The sequence below is a fragment of the Camelina sativa genome, chromosome 17, assembly GCF_030686135.1.
Source record: "Camelina sativa cultivar CO46 ecotype springtype chromosome 17, ASM3068613v1".
Taxonomy (NCBI): domain Eukaryota; kingdom Viridiplantae; phylum Streptophyta; class Magnoliopsida; order Brassicales; family Brassicaceae; genus Camelina; species Camelina sativa.
This window is the reverse complement of record NC_141896.1, coordinates 31,707,270-31,730,433: the sequence shown is the minus strand read 5'-3', so window position 1 is coordinate 31,730,433 and position 23,164 is coordinate 31,707,270. Positions and strand designations below refer to the sequence as shown.

Here is a 23,164-nt window from a genome sequence, read left to right as displayed (position 1 = left end):
AAAGCTGGTCGGGTTGTTTCAAAACTCATTCCGGTGTATAGCTCCATCTCAAAGTATTTTTATCGATAAATGTTTTGAAAACAGTGAGAGGAAGCTTGTAACGCGAGGAATCATAAAAACAACCATGTTTGCCAAGAACTATCGTGGACACAAAGATCGTGCACCTAGCACACTACAAAAATTTACATGTGTGCTAAGGCGGAATTATAGCTTCACTCCTCACACCCTTTTTACATGTGTTAGACTCAAATAAATTGACACTTGTTTACTTCCAAAAGCTACACCCCTCACACCTTTATTACAATCAACTCTACATAATGTTTATCTCAATGATGATGTCTTAGGGAACTCCAAGACATGGTCATTACCATGTTTTACTTGATGAAGATAACTAAAACTATATGTATACAATAATTGATGTGAATGTAACTGAGACTGGTGGGCTTTAAGTGGGCTAGCTGAATAAAAGAAGTGTTAAAGGTATTGATTCTGATTCAATTTTTAGTGGCTGGTTTAGTCATTGGTTTGAGAAGATTTGATAACCGTTCTGGAGCTTAATGAACTGGAATTGAAGAAGCAAGAGATACCTTCTTTTCGCGAGAGAGAGTTTGTTGTTTTATGTCGGTGTTGGTATAAATACCGAAGAACGATTCATCTTTTTCTCTAACGTTTTCATTCTTGTAATAGTAACTGAGAGTGACTCCATTGTTGTAGAGCTCTGCCCTGAGATTGTATTCATCACTTTGATATAGTGGATTGCCGAACTGATTCGCCCTTAGACGTAGACTAGATCACATCGATATGGTTAAATTGGGTAAACAAACTCTTGCGTGTTCTTGCGTTCGTTGTTTCTTGTTTAAGTATTTTGCTATTCGTTTCTTGTGTTGATTAGAGTTGTTATTTGGCAATTGATTACGATTGGGTTGTGAATCGGAGGCTTAGTTCTTAACAAGAAGGAAGTGTCAGCTTTAAACTAGCTTAAAAAGTTATGGTCCTTGTTCAATTTTCAGAAAATAAGCCTTAATTACATTGAAACAAATTTACAAAACTTTTTTTGACCTTAAAATAAACTATTTTTATGTTAATTTAATATGGTCCCAGTGCAAATGTATACCTTGCACCCCTGTCGCATGCAATAGTCATATTAGGCCTTTTATCGAAATACATCTGGACAATGTTTCTCTTTTACCTTTGTCTCTTTTCCTCTTCATTCCTTCTTCTGACTTCTAGCCTCAATCTCCATCTCTATTTCTTCTGAATCTCATCCCTTTCCTTGTTACTCTCTTGATAAGCCCCATTCTGAGCTTATCAATAATCTAATTTCAATGACGATCCATTTCAGTTCAATTTGTAAAACATAGGTGGTTTTTTCGGATTAAACATGGTAAATTAGCAATTAAGGAACAAATTCTGTAAGTTGGCTATTATTCAAATAGGTAGTCAGATCCAATGGCCAAAGAAAGGTACTCCACACAAAAAAGGTTATGTTTCGAGTTTTTTTTGGTATAATATGTTAATTCGAAGTGTTAATTGCGATGTTGGAGGTATAGTATTCTAATTATACACTTTGTATATTTCTTAGCAAGATCCAGTTTAAGCTAAAATGACCGGATGTAATACACATGATGAATATTTGTAACTATAGTATCAACGTTCCCAAAAAATTTGTATATCGTTAATGTTGTTTTCTTGTTTTCTCTGTTTTTGCTAGTAATTATGATTGTGAGTGTATAATATAGTTTTATATAAATCGACCAAAATAGAAATTGTAACTCTTGTATCAACGTTTCCAAATTTTTTGTATGTTGTTTTCCTTTTCTTGCACATAATTCGATTTTTTTTTTTTATCAAATTAGATAATCCGCAAATTAAGCTCGGAACCTCTCCTGCTGAATTGAATGTGTTGAGATCGGATTTGATATTCGTAAGGTAGCTCGAAAAACAAAAATGTTGTCACTCGAACTCGTTGGATTAAAATATATATCTATGTCAACTTCAAATATTTTCGAGCTACCTTACGAATGGCCAAGCACGCAAGCACGTTCATGGAACTTGATGTTACACGTATATGGATTATTGTACGTTAAAGAGCCCTTAAACAAACCTCTTCAGTCTTTTTTTTTTCTTTTTTTCTTTTTTTTTTCTTTCGATGAATACATCTACGGACAAATTAGTTGAATGTTGTCCATCCATAATTAGAAAAACATATGTGTTGGAAGGACGAACAGTTTTCTTATAGGTTTTCCCTTTCCATATCATATCTAATTTATGCTTCTAATATGATGATTTTATTATTCTAAACGGATTATTTATTGTTTAAATTCTACAACCAAGTGGTGATAATTCATTTAAACCCAAATTATCAATTCAATAAGTTCATAAATTGGGTTAGATTGAGTTTACCCATTATATTTTGCGGTGAAAATATGTATTTTTAAAAATGTTGATTTGGTTAACAATTTAATATGTTCTGTTAAAAAACAATTTAATATTTGGAAAGAATAAACTTTTTAAATAGCTGCAAAGATTGTGGAAACAAATATTAGAAAGAAAAAAAAAATTCAAAGAAAAATTCTAAAATACTGAAAAAGGAATTTATATAATTTTTAATTCAATCTTAGGAAAAACTGTATTTCTGTGGTCCATTGACTCCATTCTATCACATGGTTAAATCAACCATATGAACATGGTGCAAAGTGAACCACATATATATTACATAACACGAATTTTGTTGCTGTAGGTAGAATCATTTGTCATAAGAAACTGTATAAATGATTTGCTGGGTGAAAAGTAAGTTGATAATTTGTAATTAGATAGAAAGAAATTACAATATCTTCGTATCATAGAGTTAACAATGACCAAAAACAAGTTTTAAAAAGAAAAAGTTTACCCCTCTAATAATATAGGAGAAATTTTAGGGCCTAAGCCCAAACTTGTTAACAGTTAACACATCCTTAGTTATTTAAACAAAAAAAAAGTTGACTATGTCCACCCAAAACTTTATTGGGCCATAACTGGACTTACGGTTATATTTATCTTGTTAATATTGTGAATGTAACCTAGGTTAATGGTACTCGATGTATATAAGCCGCTTAGGCATAATCAATAAACGAAAAGAAAACCTTTTACAACCTCATAGGTTTCTTGACATGGTATCAGAGCAAAGATCTTGACTTCTCTTTGACCTCGTTTGATTGAAATTCTTTTACCTCCAATTTTTATTTCATCATGGCGTCTTCTCCATCTTCCGCGATTTCGATGAGTTCATCGGTTCGAGCTACCACTGAATCTCGAAGAAAAACGATTTCACCCTATGATCTCTCTTCAGGTGATAATCCGGGCATCGTCATCCCCAAACCTTTGCTGTGTGGTCCGAATTATGATGCATGGGCAACAAACATGCGATTGGCTCTTACATCTCAGAAGAAATTTGGGTTTGCTGATGGATCGATTCCCAACCCAGGAATCGATTCAGAAAATTATGAGGATTGGATTGCAAATAATGCTTTGGTGGTTTCCTGGATGAAGTTGACAATTGCAGATACCATCTCGGATTCAATGTCTCATCTCGATGATTCATACCAGCTTTGGACACATATCCAAAAACGTTATGGTGTGAAGAACGGGCAGCGTGTTCAGCGATTAAAGACTGAACTTGCTATGTGTCGACATTAAGGTGTGTCTCTAGATGAGTACTACGGCAAATTGTCTGGTCTATGGAAGAGTTTGGGCGATTACCAACAGGCCAAAACAATGGAAGAAGTGCAAAAAGAGAGAGAAGAGGACAAGCTGCATCAACTTTTAATGGGTCTCGATGAATCCGTTCATGCAACAGTGACGTCCTCTCTCCTCTCTCGAGTTCCTTTACCTTCTTTAGAAGAGGCGTATAATGTGTTGCAGCAAGAGGCAGAGTCCAAGTTGGCGAGTCAGTTTCATAACGAACGGGTTGATGCTGTCAGTTTTACGGTTCAAACGCAATCACGTTCGTCGCCGTCTCCGATGGAGTATCGTAATCACACTTACAAAATTTGTGGAAAGATTGGACATTTTGATGATAATTGTTTTCGAAAAATTGGCTATCCTGCTTGGTGGGTAGAAAAGCCAAAGAACAAGAGTTCCTCTGGAACAAATGGTGGTCGTTTCACTAGTCCAGCTCCGCTTCAGACCTCTCGTCCTCGTGGTTCCAATGAAGCTCCTCGTGGTGGATAAGCTAACACTGCAGTGGTTTCTCGTCCGCTTGGTTCAGCTCTGCACACAACGGCTCTTTCTGACGTTGATCGTGTGGGTCTCACCGGTCTCAATGATCATCAATGGAAGTCGTTAACTGCTTTCTGAATGCAAGTCTACCTCCCCCGATAACCTCAATGGTAAGTGGTTTTTTGAGTCTTGGATTATTGATACTGGTGCATCTAATCACATGACTGGCTCTTTGGATTTTTTAAGTGAGGTTTCTGATATGCCTCTGATTCTCATTAAGCTTCCTGATGGTCGTTTTACTATGTCGACTCGTCAAGGAACTGTTCGAATGGGTTCTTCTCTATGTTTGCAAGCTGTGTATTTTGTAGAGGAACTCAAATGTCACCTTATCTCAGTCTGTCAGTTAACTCGTGACAGTGGTTGTGTCTTTCAGATAACTGATCGGCTGTGCGTGGTTCAGGAACGCACTTCGGGGATGGTGATTGGTGCAGGTGAACAACGACACGGTTTGTATTTCTTTAGAGGAGTGGAGATTGCTTCAGCAGTTCGAGGGACGGATTTGCAGTCTTTGGAGCTGTGGCATAAGCGTTTAGGACATCCTTCCTCTAAAGCATTGGATTTTTTGGAGTTTTCTAGAAATAGCAGTTCCTTTGATTCTCATTCATGCCAGACTTGTATTAGAGCAAAACATACTAGAGATTCTTTTCCTTTGAGTACTACTAAATCTCAAAAGGCTTTTAATTTAATACATTGTGATTTTTGGGGTCTTTATCACAAGTCAGCTCTTTGTGGATCACGGTTTTTCTTAACTATTGTTGATGATTATTCCCGTGCGGTATGGATATACCTTCTTACTTCCAAAACAGAGGCTCCAACGCATCTGAAAATTTTTTTGGCTCTTGTTGAGCGACAATTTTCTGCTAAGGTTCGGACGATCCGCAGTGACAATGGATCGGAATTTATTTGTCTTCGTGATTTCTTTGCTTCCTCCGGCATTATTCATGAAACCTCTTGTGTCGGAACTCCGCAACAGAATGGTCGGGTTGAACGGAAACATCGACATATCCTCAATGTTGCTAGAGCACTTCGTTTTCAAGCTGCTCTGCCTATCGAATTTTGGGGATACTGTGCTCTCACAGCGGGTTACCTTATTAATCGAACTCCCACAAAGCTTTTAGATGGCAAAACACCATTTGAACTGATTTACGGTCGACCTCCTCCACTTCAACATTTACGTGTTTTTGGTTGTTTGTGTTTTGTTCACAATCAAAAGCATGGAGGTGATAAATTTGCACCAAGGAGTAAGCGATCTGTTTTTTTGGGTTATCCCTTTGCAAAGAAAGGATGGAGAGTTTATGATTTGGACACTGGTCTGGTTTCAGTTTCTCGCGATGTTCTCTAACAAGAAATAGAGTTCCCCTTTCTCGCCCTTGGTAGCGCTATCTCTCCATCTCTACCGGTATCGCCTTCTCCTGGTTGTTGAATCTCTTATTCCGGACGACGATGGTTTCAGTATGGTTCAAACTGCACCAAATTCTAGATCATCACCTTTGGTTGTGGCTCCTCCGTCGACATCAGTCTCGTAAACAGAGGATGCTCTGCCTGCTTCATCTCACACGTTCTTGGATGATATCTCAACGGATTTATTTGCTCCGTCGGTGGAAAGCACACCATCCTCACCGTCTGCGTTATCTCCGTCGTCGACACTAACAGACACGTCGACTGATCCTTCTCTTTCTCCCTCTCTGTCAAGTTATGTTCCTTCGTCTTCTCACTCCGACATCGAACATCTTTGGCGTGGGTGTCGGATCAAGAATCCTCCGGTGAAACTTGCAGATTACGTTACTACTCTACTGCATCGACCATATCCGTCTGCCACACCTTATCCCATTGATCAGTTTCTTTCTAGCTCAAGATTTTCGGATACGTATCAGGCATTTCTCTTGGCTATTACTTTCAGTCATGAACCCACATCCTACAATGAAGCAGTGCTTGATGAGAATTGGAGGAATGGTGTACAAGATGAGATTGTCGCACTTGAGGATCGCGGTACGTTCACCGTTTGTACTCTTCCGCCTGGTAAGAAGGCATTGGGGTGTAAATGGGTGTTCAAACTTAAATACAACTCTGATGGCACCTTAGAGAGACACAAAGCTCGATTAGTTGTTCATGGGAATCATCAAAAGGAGGGAGTTGATTTCAGTGAGACTTTTGCACCAGTGGCTAAGATGGTCACACTTCGGGCATTTCTACAACATGCTGCATCAAATAACTAGGAGGTTCATCAAATGGCTGTTCATAATGCGTTTTTGCATGGTGATCTTGATGAGGAAGTATACATGCAGTTCCCTCCGGGTTTCCGCACCGCTGATAAGACTCAGGTTTGCCGGCTTCACAAGTCTTTATATGGTCTAAAACAAGCCCCTCGATGTTGGTTTGCAAAATTAGGGTCTGCTTTAAAAGAATACGGGTTTGAACAGAATATTTTGGACTACTCTTTGTTTACATTCTCTGATTCTTCATCGTCTCTCCATGTGCTTGTGTATGTTGATGATCTGATTATTTTGGGTAGTTCTCTCGCCGTCGTTGACAAGTTCAAACATTATTTGAGTGATTGTTTTCACATGAAGAATCTTGGTCAGCTTCGTTACTTTCTTGGAATCAAAGTGGAAAGGAATTCGACTGGTTTTTATCTTTGCCAGCGCAAGTACACGCTTGACATCCTCACCAAAACAGGTTGTCTTGGCGTTAAACCTGTATCTTTTCCTGTGGAGCAAAACCACAAACTTGCATTGGCCAAAGGAAAAGATTTTGCCCTTCCTACTCGTTATTGCAGTCTTGTGGGACAGTTGATTTATCTCAGTGTTACTCGGCCTGAGTTGTCTTATGCGATCCATGTTTTGTCGCAATTTATGAGTAAACCGAAAGAGGCACACTGGACTGCTGCTCTGCGTGTTTTGTGTTACTTGAAACACAGTCCGGGTCAAGGTATTCTTCTCAAAGCTAATACGCCTTTGGTTCTCACTGGCTGGTGTGATTCTGATTATAGCAAGTGCCCTATCACTCGCCGATCTCTCACGGGTTGGCTTATTCAACTGGGCGATTCTCTGATCTCATGGAAAACTAAGAAGCATGATGTTGTTTCTCGTTCTTCTGCTGAAGCGGAATATCGTGCGATGGCTGACACGGTCTCGGAAATCTTATGGCTGCAAGGTCTGTTACCATCTCTTGGCATCGATTGTTCAGCTTCTACGGTTTTGTATTCCGATAGTCTCTCGACGATTTTCTTGGCAAAGAATCCCGTTTACCATGCTCGAACAAAGCATATTGAGAATGACTGTCACTTTATTCGTGATGAGATTTTGCATGGTGTCATTACACCTATTCATGTGTATACTTCTCAACAACTTCCCAATATTATGACCAAAGCTTTGGGGAAGAAAGAGTTTGATGCTTTCCTTGTCAAGATGGGTGTTTGTAATCTGCACACTCCATCTTGAGGGGGGATATTGGGCCATAATTGGGCTTACGGTTATATTTATCTTGTTAATATTGTGAATGTAACCTAGATTAATGGTACTCGTTGTATATAAGCCGCTTAGACATAATCAATAAACGAAAAGAAAACCTTTTACAACCTCCTAGATTTCTTGACAAACTTTCTGCCCATATTAGTCTTACTGTTTTATTTTTCTTAAATGTTCCAAATATGAAAAAATTGTAACGTTCCAAAAATATACAAGCACTAATGAACTGTATCAATAAGCACTTTACGCTGAAGTATCCTAGGGAAAGAGTCATACTAGGATGTGCAACGCATCCATGTTGCAACCCTTTCTTAAACCGAAAGAAAATAACAAAGAACTGTTATACATAATTTCAAAACTGTTGAACTATGAATGGATATTGGTTGCAAGTAGTGTGGTTTCTCATGGTTGACTGGAGGATGGAGGTGGGTAGGTACAACAAGGCAGTTCACCGTTTTCTCAGAGTTGAACGTTCACCGTTTGTACTCTTCCGCCTGGTAAGAAGGCATTGGGGTGTAAATGGGTGTTCAAACTTAAATACAACTCTGATGGCACCTTAGAGAGACACAAAGCTCGATTAGTTGTTCATGGGAATCATCAAAAGGAGGGAGTTGATTTCAGTGAGACTTTTGCACCAGTGGCTAAGATGGTCACACTTCGGGCATTTCTACAACATGATGCATCAAATAACTGGGAGGTTCATCAAATGGATGTTCATAATGGGTTTTTGCATGGTGATCTTGATGAGGAAGTATATATGCAGTTCCCTCCGGGTTTCCGCACCGCTGATAAGACTCAGGTTTGCCGGCTTCACAAGTCTTTATATGGTCTAAAACAAGCCCCTTGATGTTGGTTTGCGAAATTAGGGTCTGCTTTAAAAGAATACGGGTTTGAACAGAATTTTCGGACTACTCTTTGTTTACATTCTCTGATTCTTCATCGTCTCTCCATGTGCTTGTGTATGTTGATGATCTGATTATTTTGGGTAGTTCTCTCGCCGTCGTTGACAAGTTCAAACATTATTTGAGTGATTGTTTTCACATGAAGAATCTTGGTCAGCTTCGTTACTTTCTTGGAATCAAAGTGGAAAGGAATTCGACTGGTTTTTATCTTTGCCAGCGCAAGTACACGCTTGACATCCTCACCAAAACAGGTTGTCTTGGCGTTAAACCTGTATCTTTTCCTATGGAGCAAAACCACAAACTTGCATTGGCCAAAGGAAAAGATTTTGCCCTTCCTACTCGTTATTGCAGTCTTGTGGGACAGTTGATTTATCTCAGTGTTACTCGGCCTGAGTTGTCTTATGCGATCCATGTTTTGTCGCAATTTATGAGTAAACCGAAAGAGGCACACTGGACTGCTGCTCTGCGTGTTTTGTGTTACTTGAAACACAGTCCGGGTCAAGGTATTCTTCTCAAAGCTAATACGCCTTTGGTTCTCACTGGCTGGTGTGATTCTGATTATAGCAAGTGCCCTATCACTCGCCGATCTCTCACGGGTTGGCTTATTCAACTGGGCGATTCTCTGATCTCATGGAAAACTAAGAAGCATGATGTTGTTTCTCGTTCTTCTGCTGAAGCGGAATATCGTGCGATGGCTGACACGGTCTCGGAAATCTTATGGCTGCGAGGTCTGTTACCATCTCTTGGCATCGATTGTTCAGCTTCTACGGTTTTGTATTCCGATAGTCTCTCGACGATTTTCTTGGCAAAGAAGCCCGTTTACCATGCTCGAACAAAGCATATTGAGAATGACTGTCACTTTATTCGTGATGAGATTTTGCATGGTGTCATTACACCTATTCATGTGTATACTTCTCAACAACTTGCCGATATTATGACCAAAGCTTTGGGGAAGAAAGAGTTTGATGCTTTCCTTGTCAAGATGGGTGTTTGTAATCTACACACTCCATCTTGAGGGGGGATATTGGGCCATAATTGGGCTTACGGTTATATTTATCTTGTTAATATTGTGAATGTAACCTAGATTAATGGTACTCGTTGTATATAAGCCGCTTAGACATAATCAATAAACGAAAAGAAAACCTTTTACAACCTCCTAGATTTCTTGACAAACTTTCTGCCCATATTAGTCTTACTGTTTTATTTTTCTTAAATGTTCCAAATATGAAAAAATTGTAACGTTCCAAAAATATACAAGCACTAATGAACTGTATCAATAAGCACTTTACGCTGAAGTATCATAGGGAAAGAGTCATACTAGGATGTGCAACGCATCCATGTTGCAACCCTTTCTTAAACCGAAAGACAATAACAAAGAACTGTTATACATAATTTCAAAACTGTTGAACTATGAATGGATATTGGTTGCAAGTAGTGTGGTTTCTCATGGTGGACTGGAGGATGGAGGTGGGTAGGTACAACAAGGCAGAAAATAAATAAATTTACATGCCATCTTGATACTATGTCCAACCTGCTGTAGCCATCATGTCTCTCGCTCCATTAAAAGCATGTGAAGTGATTCCGTGATTAATGAATCGTTTACAGATCGGACTTATATGGTAGATTAAACAGTGAAATAACGAAATAGCTGAATAATTGTTAGCAGAACAAAATAAGTTAAGTAAAAATTTGTGAATTAATTATAAAATGATAAAAAGTAATCTTAGTCGTGCGTGTCTTATATTTTCTAATTATATATTTCTATAGCCGAATTATGTCTTGATAAGATGAAAACATAACTAAGTGGTATGCCACTCATATTTTATATATATCAATTATGACCATTGGAGAAGAGTTCTCCTTTAGACTATGAGTTTTTTCTTTTGTTTGTTAAAGAGACTAGGAGAGTAGGAGATTTAGTTGTGTCTGGATTGTTTTGGCCATACGTGCACACTTGTGCAATAGCGTAGAATAATAATCCGTTAACTCTAGATATGTTGTCAATAGCGGACCTAGGACTGTTTTTTACCCAGGTCAGACTTAAGTAAAAAAGAAAAATTAATGGCTACCAAATGTATTTTTACTTGTAACAATAAAGAAATTTTTGAAATTTGGGGAGGTCAAATGACCCCCCTTTCATGTACGTAGGTCCGCCGGTGTATGTTGTAAATTATTATTTTCATTTTTATTCTTCAGCAATAATCATATAAAGTCATCAGTATGCACGTAAATGAGTGAGTTTTTTTTTTTTCTTTCTTTCTTTGTTCAATATGACTTATTTTATATGTAACTCTCGTTTACATTATCTCTTTTCAGTGAAACAGACGGCAAGAAAGGCAAGTAATCTAATCTCACAAGCCAACTGCTTCTTCAAACCATTTTAATTTAAATTGTTTCGAGTGTGCCAAATAAATTATAGAATTATTTGAGTCTTTTAGTTTAGGAAGGAATCATAATAATAGAGACATGTCTACAATAATGTTTATTTCTTATCGGTAACTTGTAAGACTTTAGATCCATCCATAGTAGTATCACAAATAACTCAATAAGAATCTCGCGTACATAATCAATCCTATCCACGCGCTGAATCTGACGCGCTCCAATTTGTGTGGACATGACATATTTTGGTTTGCCAAATCAAACCACACTGACGTCTCATCTCTTCCTTCCCCATATTTTGTCTAACCAAAACCAATAATTGTGGCCATCACATTTAAATCTTTTCATTTTTACACTATTGTTTTTTTAAAACTTATTTGTTTAACCGCCTTAACTTTTGAAAATATCTCTACCAACTCTGAAATTAATTAGGATTTTAAAACCGGATTTTGGTCTCAGAAATTTTTATTTTATCTTTAATAATGGTAATAACAAGAATAAATATACGATACATATGTATTAATTTAAGAAGAATTTGATTAATTTTTCCTAGTAGAAAGGTTTGAATAACAATTTCGGCCTAGTGTTTTTTCAATTAAAAAAAAAAACTGAAAATGACATGAATTTAAAAAAAAATTAGAAAAAGGGATATGCGAAAAAGGATGATAATTATTAAAAATAATTTGTTTTGGCTTTATTTCTCTCAGTTTTTTCTAACATAGATCAACAAGTTAATATCATTTTTTCATTATATAACCTTTTTTTCCTAATAACACAATTTATTTATCCTATTTTCTACATCTTAAACTTTAGTTCACTATAGAGTTATAAAAATTTCCAACCCCCATATGATATCTTATCTACAAAGAAGCCCATACATGAATTATCTTCATTTATATTAGATCCCTTATTTGTTTCTTTTTTCGGTTTAGATTCCGTTTCAACTTGTTTGATGCACACATAAGTTTTTCTTGTTTCGCTACCTGTTCAAAATTCATTTGGATTTTTCCTATCTATTTTCAACTTTCTAATGAAAAATTTGGAACAAGTCACCATTATTATTTTAGAAATGAAATAATAGTGACAAACGAAAACATAAAAAATAGGAAAAGAAACAATTATTACGCTTATCTCATTTGGCTTTAAATATACCCCACCACCATAGCTTGTCCATCATACAATCGTCTTCTTCATCTTTTTCTCTTCTTCTTCAACAAGAAAACACTTGAAGAAGAAATGGGTTACCTTAAGCCAGTCATGGCGATCCTTTTCCTAGCGATGGTCGCAGTTTCATCGGCCATGGACATGTCAATCATCTCCTACGACGAGAAGCACGGGGTCTCCTCTTCCGGTGGCCGGAGCGAAGCAGAGGTTAGGAGTATGTACGAGGAGTGGTTGGTGAAACACGGGAAGGTTCAGAACCAGAACTCTCTTCTTGGTGAGAAAGATCGGTTCGAGATCTTTAAGGACAATCTCCGTTTCATCGACGATCACAACGAGAAGAATCTTGGTTATAGATTGGGGTTGACTCGTTTTGCGGATCTTACCAACGATGAGTATAGATCCATGTACCTTGGAGCTAAGACGCACAAGAAAGGTGAGAGAAGGACTAGCCATCGGTACAAGGCTCGTGTCGGTGATGAGCTACCGGAGTTTGTTGACTGGAGGAAAAAAGGAGCCGTGGCTGAGGTCAAAGATCAGGGAGGCTGCGGTAAGTTTCAGTTCACTAGATCTAACTCTAACCAATCATTTTGTATTTTACTCTAGTATAGTAATATTCTTATAATATCTCTCTGATTTTTTCAAAAAGTATTGGAACTTCTGAAAATGACATAATTGCCCCTTCAGGAATGAGGGTGGTCTGTTGGCAAAACATAACTCAGTTAATGTTATGAAATGAATTTAAGTTGACAAATCATCAGAAGCGTAGAGGTTATTACTTTATTAGAGACTTGTTTAAATTGACAAATATTTGTAGCTTTGTGGTTTGTATTAGTACTTTAGTAGTCGTTGTGACATTTAGCCTGGGTTCAAATATGCAGATTACAGATGAGGTTTTGTTCGGTTGGGAAATCTTGAATATATTCATTTTGATTATATGTAATGCGTAGTCAAAATTATCAAAGAAATTGCCAAAAGATCGAGTCGGTCGGTGGGTGATTGTTTATTAGTAGAAATGTTCTGTTTGATATTAATGGTTTATCTTGTAAGCTGATATAGATGACATAAATGAAGTAAAGTAACTAATTTCATCTTGTTTGTTTTGTTCCTTTGGGTAATTAAGGGAGTTGTTGGGCGTTCTCAGCCATTGGAGCAGTGGAGGGGATAAACCAAATCGTAACCGGAAACTTAACAACCTTGTCCGAACAAGAGCTGGTCGATTGTGACACTTCATACAATGAAGGTTGTAACGGAGGTCTCATGGACTATGCTTTTGAGTTCATCATCAAGAATGGTGGAATCGATACAGACAAAGATTATCCTTACAAGGGTCTTGATGGACGTTGTGACCAGATCAGGGTAAGTACATTGGTTTTTGTTTTGATCAGGAATTACATTTGATCACTAACAACTTATGATTCTTATATCAATCCCCTCGTGGCTTTCTTGTTTCAGAAAAACGCTAAAGTTGTCACAATCGATTCCTATGAGGATGTTCCTGTTTACAGCGAGGAATCGTTGAAGAAAGCAGTTGCTAATCAACCCATCAGTGTCGCCATTGAGGCTGGTGGTCGTGCGTTCCAGCTCTATGTTTCGGTAACTAAATAAGCCATCTTCTCGTAGTTATTAAGTAGCTTTTTTTTATCTCAAAATGTTCATAGTGCTACTCACTTGTGTTCTAATGTGTTGATGTGTTATTTTCCTCTTTAAGGGTATATTTGATGGAACTTGTGGAACACAAGTAGACCATGGAGTTGTGGCGATTGGATACGGAACTGAGAACGGCAAAGACTACTGGATTGTGAGAAACTCATGGGGTAAAAGCTGGGGAGAGAGTGGATACTTAAAGATGGAGCGTAACATCGCCTCTTCATCAGGAAAATGTGGTATCGCAATTGAACCTTCATACCCGGTCAAGAATGGCGCAAACCCGCCAAACCCGGGACCTTCACCTCCATCTCCCATCAAGCCACCAACCCAATGTGACAGTTACTACACTTGTCCTGACACCGCTACTTGTTGCTGTCTCTTTGAGTATGGAAAGTATTGCTTTGCTTGGGGATGTTGCCCATTAGAAGCAGCCACTTGCTGTGATGACAACTCTAGTTGCTGCCCTCACGAGTACCCGGTTTGTGACATTGATCATGGAACCTGTTTAATGGTAAGTTCTGATTCTCTTACTTTCAATAACACATACAATTTTAAAACGGTAATGCTTGAATCTCACCTAATCCTTTTTGGGAATATGTCATTTGCAGAGCAAGAACAGTCCATTAAGTGTTAAGGCCTTAAAGCGTAAACCCGCAACGGCATTCTGGTCCCTAGGAAGGAAGAACATTGCGTAAAGAGAAGATGAAGGCAATGAACAATTGCTTCTTCAGAGAGGACGACTCTGACTCACACATGAGAGAAGAGATATCTCTGAAGGGATTTATCAGATGTTTTTTAATGTTTGTTGTTTATGCCATAACTAGATTACATAAAAAACAATGCAGCTGTTGGGTTTCGTGTATATAGAAAAAAACACCCTAAGTTTCATAGTTGGGTTTCATTGATACAGTAAATTTATTGTTAATTCAAGAAAGTTTAATATTCATGGCTATGTTATGGAAGATCCCTTTGCTTCTATGAAATAAAGTTCCACATTCCGTCCAGATCATTTTTGCTTTTAATTTAGTAGGATCTTTGGTTGTTACGAAGTCATCAGGCATGGCCTAACTTTTTTAATCTATAACACGATCTAGTGGAGTTAAACTCCATTAAAAAAATCAGAGAAATGAACCGTTAACTATTTGATTTTCCCCTAAAAAAATTAACTTTTTAGTTTTCGTTTTAACAAATTAATTATTTAATTTTGATTTTGTTTTTGAATTTTTTTTTTGTTTTGTTTTGAAAGGTTTTTTATGTGTATCCTTTAGAACCGGTGAATTTTGTCTTTTTAATTAATCATAGTATATATATTTTTTTTTTCAAATTTAAACTATATATTTCTTAATATTATTATTATTATATACAAGGCTCTTCATATCTCAAATTGAGTTGTTCTAAGGTAACATTGATACTATGCATTCAGGCTCCAATATAGTCTCTTATTCAGACTTTCAGAGCCGACCATGACTAAGTTAGCAAAAGCTTAGGCTTGCGGCCGCTTAAACATACACCTATTTAATCAATACATACTTTTTTGCACTATATTCGGTAGCTCTGTTAGTTAAAAGTGAATTTTTTGTTGGATTCGACCCTCATAGAGGGAGGTAATGTTTTTTTTTTAATAGTTCATAGATAATTATTTGGTCAAAATTCTTTTTTTTTTGGTATACGGCCATCGATCACATAGCACCGCCTCTAGCTATATTTGGGACAGAAGCACATGAAGTTTGGGAAGTATAGTGTTCTTTATTGACTGAAATAAGCAAACTCCAACATAAAACGAAAATTCCAAAATTTCTAATTTATATTTATTGAACTTTACCAACTTTCACCAAAACTAAACCTTTTCTGGGTATTTTGAATAGTCTCTGATAGTATATATTTTAATTAATTATGTAGACTAAAAAATTCAAAATCATAAAAAAAGAAAAAGAATTAGTAAAACAAAGAAGTCCAAATGAGAATTTCAAAATTAACCTTTTTAAAAAATGTTCCCTAATTTTTAATTAAAAATGTCACAAAAAATATAATATTTATCCAATATTTGTGTAAGCTTATAAAAATATACACAAACTACATATATATTGTATATTTTATAGAGACCTCTTAAAAACTTTAGAAAAACTATGCAAACTTATTCTCAATTAATTAGGTTGTTCAAAAAAAAAAAAAATTCTCAATTAATTAAAGTTTAAAGGTAATAATTCTAACTTGTCCTTTTCCTTTTAAAATATAATTTGTTGATTCTCTTCTTTATTTATTTTAGATGTTACTTTCTTAATTAAATAACATAATAACAATACCAATTAATAGAGTAAAAGAATCAATAAATATATTAAAATCTTCCTCAGTTTGTTTCCTCTAAAATGGGTTCTAGAAGAGAACCATATTGTTTTGAAAAACTTAAAAACAAATACAACACCATATTATAACTAAAATAATAATCACACAACCCAACAGAACAAACCGAAACAAAAACAAATAAAACAATTTCACACTCTTAAGCAACAGCTTCCCCAAAACTAATTCTCAACCTTTCCCTTTAAATTAAACCAACGCTCAAATCTCTCACTAACCGACAATAACCAAAATATCAAAATCAAAATCAAAATTCTCCTCTCCGCCGCAGACGACGACGACGACTACGACCATCGGAGACCTTCGTGGATGGGCCAATCAACCTCCGCCGCCGGCAATTCAATCCTTAATCAACGGAGAACCAAATCGTTCTCACTAAAATTCCCGATTCAATCGCTCGAATCTGAGATTTCACAACCTGACTACACATCGTATTTACCCGACGAGTGCTTAGCTTTAGTCTTCCAGTTCTTAAACTCCGGTAACCGGAAAAGATGTGCTCTGGTTTGTCGACGGTGGATGATCGTTGAAGGACAGAATCGTTACCGTCTCTCTCTCCATGCTCGTTCAGATCTGATTACTTCGGTACCTTCTCTCTTCTCTCGATTCGATTCCGTTACGAAGCTCTCGTTGAAATGCGACCGTAGATCTGTTAGTATCGGAGACGAAGCGCTTGTTAAGATCTCTCTCCGGTGTCCGAATCTGAAGAGGCTTAAGCTTAGAGCTTGCCGTGAGCTCACCGATGTAGGTATGGCTGCTTTTGCTGAGAATTGTAAAGGTTTGAGGATATTCTCTTGTGGATCTTGTGATTTTGGAGCTAAAGGTGTGAAAGCTGTGCTTGATCACTGCTCGAACCTCGAGGAGTTATCGATTAAGCGTCTCCGTGGATTCACCGATGTAGCTCCCGAGTTGGTTGGTCCTGGTGTTGCTGCTTCGTCTCTTAAGTCGATTTGCTTGAAGGAGCTTTATAATGGTCAGTGTTTCGGTCCGGTGATCGTTGGTGCGAAGAATCTTAGATCTTTGAAGCTTTTTAGGTGTTCTGGTGACTGGGACATGCTTCTTCAAGAGATGGCTGTTAAGGATCATGGTATAGTTGAGATACATTTGGAACGGATGCAAGTGAGTGATGTAGCTCTCACTGCGGTATCGAATTGCTCGAGTCTTGAGATTTTGCATCTTGTGAAGACACCTGAATGCACGAATTTCGGATTAGCTGCGATTGCAGAGAAGTGTAAGCGTTTGAGAAAGCTTCATATTGATGGTTGGAAAGCGAATTTGATTGGGGACGAAGGTCTTGTGGCTGTGGCTAAGTTTTGCTCTCAGTTACAGGAACTGGTTCTGATTGGAGTGAATCCAACTACGTTAAGTTTAGGAATGTTGGCTGCGAAATGTCAGAATCTCGAAAGATTGGCACTTTGTGGTTGTGATACGTTTGGTGATCCTGAGCTTTCTTGTATTGCGGCAAAATGTCCGGCTTTACGTAAATTATGTATCAAGAACTGTCCCATTTCGGATGTGGGAATCGAGAATCTTGCAAACGGATGCCCTGGTTTAACCAAAGTAAAAATCAAGAAATGCAAGGGAGTTATGGGTGGGTGCGCAGACTGGTTAAGATCGGTTAGGCCTATGCTTTCGGTTAACGCAGACACCGTGGAACCAGAACATCAAGAAGAAGAAGCAAGCAATGATGCTGTAGGAGACTTGCAAGAAAACAGAATCGAGTTCCCTCATTTGAACAGCCAGATCATGGCACCAAGTATTGCGTCAAGCAGTAGAAGCCGTTCAGGGTATTTCAAATCAGGCATTGGACTGTTCAGCGGAATGAGTTTAGTAGCTTGCACTTCGAGACAACGACGGGCAAGCAGGTGATTGGCTGCGCTCAGCCAATATTGTGTTAATTACTTGATCATGTTGTTTCTTACAAACGCAATTGTATATATATGGGAGTAGATTGTTTGTTGCATTACTCAACTGAATATTACTTCGTGACTGATCTATCACGTGGCCAACACTTGATAGAAACATCACATCCGCAATATGGTTACCAAAACTGAAGACTTACCAAGACTCCATTATCTGTAACTTCTTCGGTTATAACTCTTAGAACTAACAGTGTTCTCCTCCAGGTTGTAGAAGAAACACAAAGTATTAATTGCAGCCATATTCTTCCACGAAGGCGGCAAAAGTAATATGAGCTTCACCCATTCTTTCTTCATTGCATTCTCGAAAACTCACAGCTCACAAGATGTCGCTAATATTTTTCTATCTAAAATTTGTTTCTCAAGTCTCATTATCTATTAAAAATGTATCTATTAAAACGCAGTAGCGGATAGGTAGAACTGTAGAAGTAAGCCAAATAATATGAAGAAGAATAATAAGATCAATGTCATTGAGAGTTTAGACAACATCAGTAAAGCAAGGATCAATTGAAGTGGAAATATAGTAAGAGTTAGAAACGATACAAGCGAAACGAAAAGAAGAAAAAAAAAAACTATTAGAACCAAATTAGTGAGCAACCTCAATGTTGTTGCAGAAACATCAGATTCTCAACATAATTTTGTGAGGAAGAATAATGATTCATGAGGATCTTGACCCGTGGATACTTTGTCTTTCATTCCTTTGATTTCAACTCTTGGAACATGCTCTATCACTGGATTGTAGAAGTTAACATACAGTATAATGGATCGGTCAAACGACTTGATGACCTCCAAACAATTTCACCCGTATCACTTGCCCAGATTGATTTCTTAATGTCCCCAATAGCTGAATAAGGCTAATACTTTTCTATGTAAAATTTGTTTCTCAAGTCTAGGTAATCTTTAAGTGATACATATTTACACTAAAAAAAAAGCAGTAGCAAGCAGACCAATATGAGCAAGAATAACAAGATCGATGTCATTGAAAGAGTTTAGACAATGATAAAGTGAAGTGGAAATATAGTAAAAGCTCAGAAAACTATTAATTAGAATCAGACCCCCATGATCAGCCGCCTCAATGTTATTTCAGAAACATCACATTCTCAATATAGTTTGGAAAGATGAAGAATTCAGAAGGGTAATGTCCATCTTGACCCATCAATACCTTGTCTTCAATTCCTTCGATTGTAATTCTCCTAACACTCTCTTTCGCCAGATTATAGTAGGAAACATAGAATGGACAGGTAGAACGACTTGACGCACACAAAATGTCACCCGTATCAGATACCCTTATAGCCTCAAAGGTTGTATTTGGAAAAACAAAGTTTTGCTTCGACCATTCCACTTTTTTGGTGTCATCTAGAACCCATAGCTGAGCAAGACCAGTGTGAGGAAAAAGCACTAGGACACCTAATTTTCCCTTATAGTTTATTAGACACAAAAGGTCGACATATATTTTTATTTGTATAAAACTAAATTTCTCAGACCTAACATCAAAACATACTGTTAGGGGTTGATCCACACCCCAAACAACAGGCTTGGCCCAGAAAAAGCCCATGACAAATCTCCAGAGAAAAGGAGGGTACTATGGTCTTTTTGTATAAACGAACCGACACGATTCCCTATAAAGGGAGACGTACGGTCCGCAAAAAAGGGATGGAGAAAAAAGGGAAAGAATCGAGATAGCAAGTACAAAAAGCCTCAGCTCGTCCAAGTCAAATCTACAGTTTAGACCCAATAGCTCGGAGGATCGATGAGATAGCAGCTCATCGATTATCCACGTTTGTACTTGTAACTCGTTTAAATCGAGTTGTAATCCGTCCTTTTGTGTTTCGACATCAATATAATAAAAGAGAACTTCGACCCTCCTTTGACCGAACTAAACATACTAATTGTGACCGATCTGGACATCAACAATTTGGCGCGCCAGGTAGGGGGAGCCAAGTCAAAGTTTTCTAAAAAATTGAAGAACGGACCTACACCGATTAGACGAGATGACAATAACTGACAAGGAAAAGAGCAAGGAAGGAAGCTCGTCGGGGGAAACGACTACCCCGGCAATGGAACAGACGGACCAGGCAGTCCTCCCCACGCCAGACGCTCCAAGAAAGGTCGTGACGGTCGACAGCCCGGAAACTTTTGTCATAGCTACAAACCTCATGACCCCGGCGACCGTAGAACCAATACAGGTCCCAACGCAGCTTACTTTGCTCAACAGTCAGCCCGTCTCGAGCATTGACGAACTGTTCCGCGGAATCTTAACACGCCTTGACCAGCAAGAAGAGCGAACCAATAGCCGATTGGATGCACTCACCACGGCACAGTTTAACTCACAAGATGAAATCAACCATCTCAACAACGCTCGGCTCAACCCAGTGAACTTCACCTCGGTGAGAACGACGCCAGGATCGTATGTGCAAACCAGCGGGTTAGGACGTAATCCTGCTCAGCACCCTATCGAGCGAAGTAACGACGTAACTGATCTAACGAAGGACGCCGAGCTAAAAGAAATCAAAGAGCAAATGAAAGAAATGGCCGCAATGATTCAAAAAGCAACGGACAAGGCACCCCAAGTCGGACTTATGCTCGAAGCAACACAGCGAACTCCGTTCTCTCGAAGACTCGCTACAACGACGGTCAGACGGGCAGTCAAACCACGGTTGGGTCACTATGATGGAACGGTCGACCCGCGAGATTTCTTACTCACCTTTGGCGTAGCCCTCGGCCCTTTACAGTTCAGCCCGGCGGAATACGATGCTGGAGCTTGTCAAGTTTTCGCCGAGCATCTAACAGGAACCGCATTGAGCTGGTTCTCGAGACTCCCACCCGGATCAATCGATAGTATCAGAGAGTTGATAACCGAATTTTTGAAGCAGTTTTCTAGTCTGTTCGAGGATAAGAATTCCCATGCCGACTTATACGCCTTAACTCAGCACAAGGGAGAATCGCTTCGGTCCTTTATAGGGCGATTGAAGGAAGTTTACGTCAACATTTCAATTCCGGACGCGGCCGCAATTGTCGCACTTCGAAATGCACTCTGGTATGAATCTCGGTTCAAGGAAGAGCTGTCTTTAACGCACATCGAGACCGTCGCCGAGGCATTACTCCGAGCTGCAAAACACATTGGACTCGAGGAAGAGAAAGCTATCAATGCTAAGAAGCATTCTTCGGAAGCAAGTGCGATACCCAAACAGCCAGTAGCCGCAGCTCCAAAAGTTGACTACGTCGAGCCTCGACAACATTTCATCAAAAACCAAGATCGAACTCGCCGAACCTTTGCGATCGGCAAAAATAAGTATATACGGAAGGAGGGAGGCGAGAATAGTGCAACCCCGTACTGCGACTACCATCAGAGTACCACCCACGCAACTGACGAGTGTCATTACCTCCAGAAGGTCTTGATGGAGCGATACAAGAAAGGGGCAATAGTCGTCGAGCCCGACAGAAGCAAGACAACCCGACCGGGACGAAGCGACGCCAAGCGCGCCGAGTATATCGCTCGAAAATTCGTCAAGGACTCAAAAGTACTAGCCGACCAAAGCGAAGACGAGATGGAAATTCAAAACCTACTCACCGAACGGCGCGAAGACAGCGGTAACGAAAAACGACCGCATACAGACCGCAAGCCCGACCAACGTCCTCCGACAATACGACGAATCAACATGATAATGGGCGGGCTAGCCGGATGCAACGATTCGGTCAGAGCGATCAGAGATTATACTAAGAAGGCTGAAATGACAAAATCTTGGCCGTCAAGGTTCGAGGCCGAAGGCATGCCAATCACTTTCGACGGAAAAGATCTAGAAGGTTTGGATCTACCGCATAACGATCCATTGGTCGTCGAGCTCTTAATCGGTGAAAGTGAGGTGACGAGAATATTGATCGACAATGGAAGCTCAGTCAACGTCATTTTCAGAGACGTGTTGGCCAAAATGGAAGTCGGCGAACGAGACATTATGCCAGAATGTCACTCTTTAACGGGCTTTAACGGAGATCATCTTATGTCCGTCGGCACCATCACTTTACCGATCTTCGTTGGGGGGATAGCCAGATACTTCCGATTCGCAGTTATTGACAAGCCGACAATCTACAACGTCATTCTTGGAACCCCATGGCTCCACAAGATGAAAGCCGTCCCGTCAACATATCATCAGTGCGTTAAGTTCCCAACTTCGAAAGGAATATACACACTACGTGGCAATCAGCAAACCGCGCGGGCCTGTTTCCTGATCGAGCATAAGCTTCGCACCGGAAAGAAATTATAGCAATCAAAGCAGTGGGTCGGCGACAGTAGCACGTCACCGACAGACGGAAAGCCGACTGCCGTCCAGCAGGGCATTGCCGCGGTCGAGGAGGTGAACCTAGACGAGAACGACAAAAAACGATGCGTAAACATCGGCACAGAGATAACATCCGCCATGAGGAACGAGTTGATACTCTTCCTCAAAACCAACATCTCAACGTTCGCATGGAGCATGACCGACATGAAAGGAATCGACCCAAGTGTCACGACCCATGAGCTTAATGCCGACCAAACGCATAAGCCGGTTAAACAGAGACGGCGCAAGTTAGGCCCTGAACGATCACAAGCAGTGAACGACGAAGTTGACAAACTCCTCGGTGCCGGGTCAATCGTAGAAGTAAAGTATCCAGAGTGGCTAGCTAATCCGGTGGTCGTCAAAAAGAAGAATGGAAAGTGGCGAATTTGCGTCGATTTTACCGACCTTAATAAGGCTTGCCCAAAGGATAGTTTCCCATTGCCAAGAATCGATCAGCTCGTCGAAGTGACTGCAGGCAACGAGCTGTTAATCTTTATGGACGCCTTCTCCGTTTACAACCAGATTTTAATGCACAAGGACGACCAGGAAAAAACATCATTTATCACAGATAGAGGGACGTACTGCTACAAGGTCATGCCTTTCGGCCTGAAAAATGTGGGAGCAACGTATCAGCGATTAGTCAATAAGATGTTTGCCGAGCAACTCGGCCGGACTATGGAGGTCTACATCGACGATATGCTCGTCAAGTCGCAGCACGCAAAGGATCATATCACTCATCTGCGACAATGCTTCGA

The 23,164-nt window shown here is 39.2% G+C and overlaps 3 protein-coding genes across 3 annotated transcripts; all 3 read left to right on the top strand.

Annotated features, from left to right (window-relative positions):
• Nucleotides 1-12,180: 12,180 nt before the first annotated feature.
• Nucleotides 12,181-14,820, top strand: RD21A (Granulin repeat cysteine protease family protein). Its single transcript, XM_010480814.3, has 5 exons — nt 12,181-12,716; nt 13,290-13,525; nt 13,622-13,762; nt 13,878-14,327; nt 14,425-14,820. Exons 1-5 carry the CDS (start codon nt 12,242-12,244, stop codon nt 14,509-14,511), a joined length of 1,389 nt encoding a protein of 462 aa, XP_010479116.1. The 5' UTR covers nt 12,181-12,241; the 3' UTR covers nt 14,512-14,820.
• Nucleotides 14,821-16,260: 1,440 nt separating this feature from the next.
• On the top strand, nt 16,261-18,224 carry VFB1 (VIER F-box protein 1). Its single transcript, XM_087496297.1, has one exon. The coding sequence runs from the start codon at nt 16,484-16,486 to the stop codon at nt 18,041-18,043; it is 1,560 nt and encodes a 519-aa protein (XP_087352423.1). The 5' UTR covers nt 16,261-16,483; the 3' UTR covers nt 18,044-18,224.
• Nucleotides 18,225-20,084: 1,860 nt separating this feature from the next.
• LOC147924571 (uncharacterized) lies at nt 20,085-22,355 on the top strand. The gene has a single exon (XM_087496839.1). It carries the CDS (start codon nt 20,085-20,087, stop codon nt 22,353-22,355), a length of 2,271 nt encoding a protein of 756 aa, XP_087352965.1.
• The last annotated feature ends 809 nt before the right edge of the window (nt 22,356-23,164 follow it).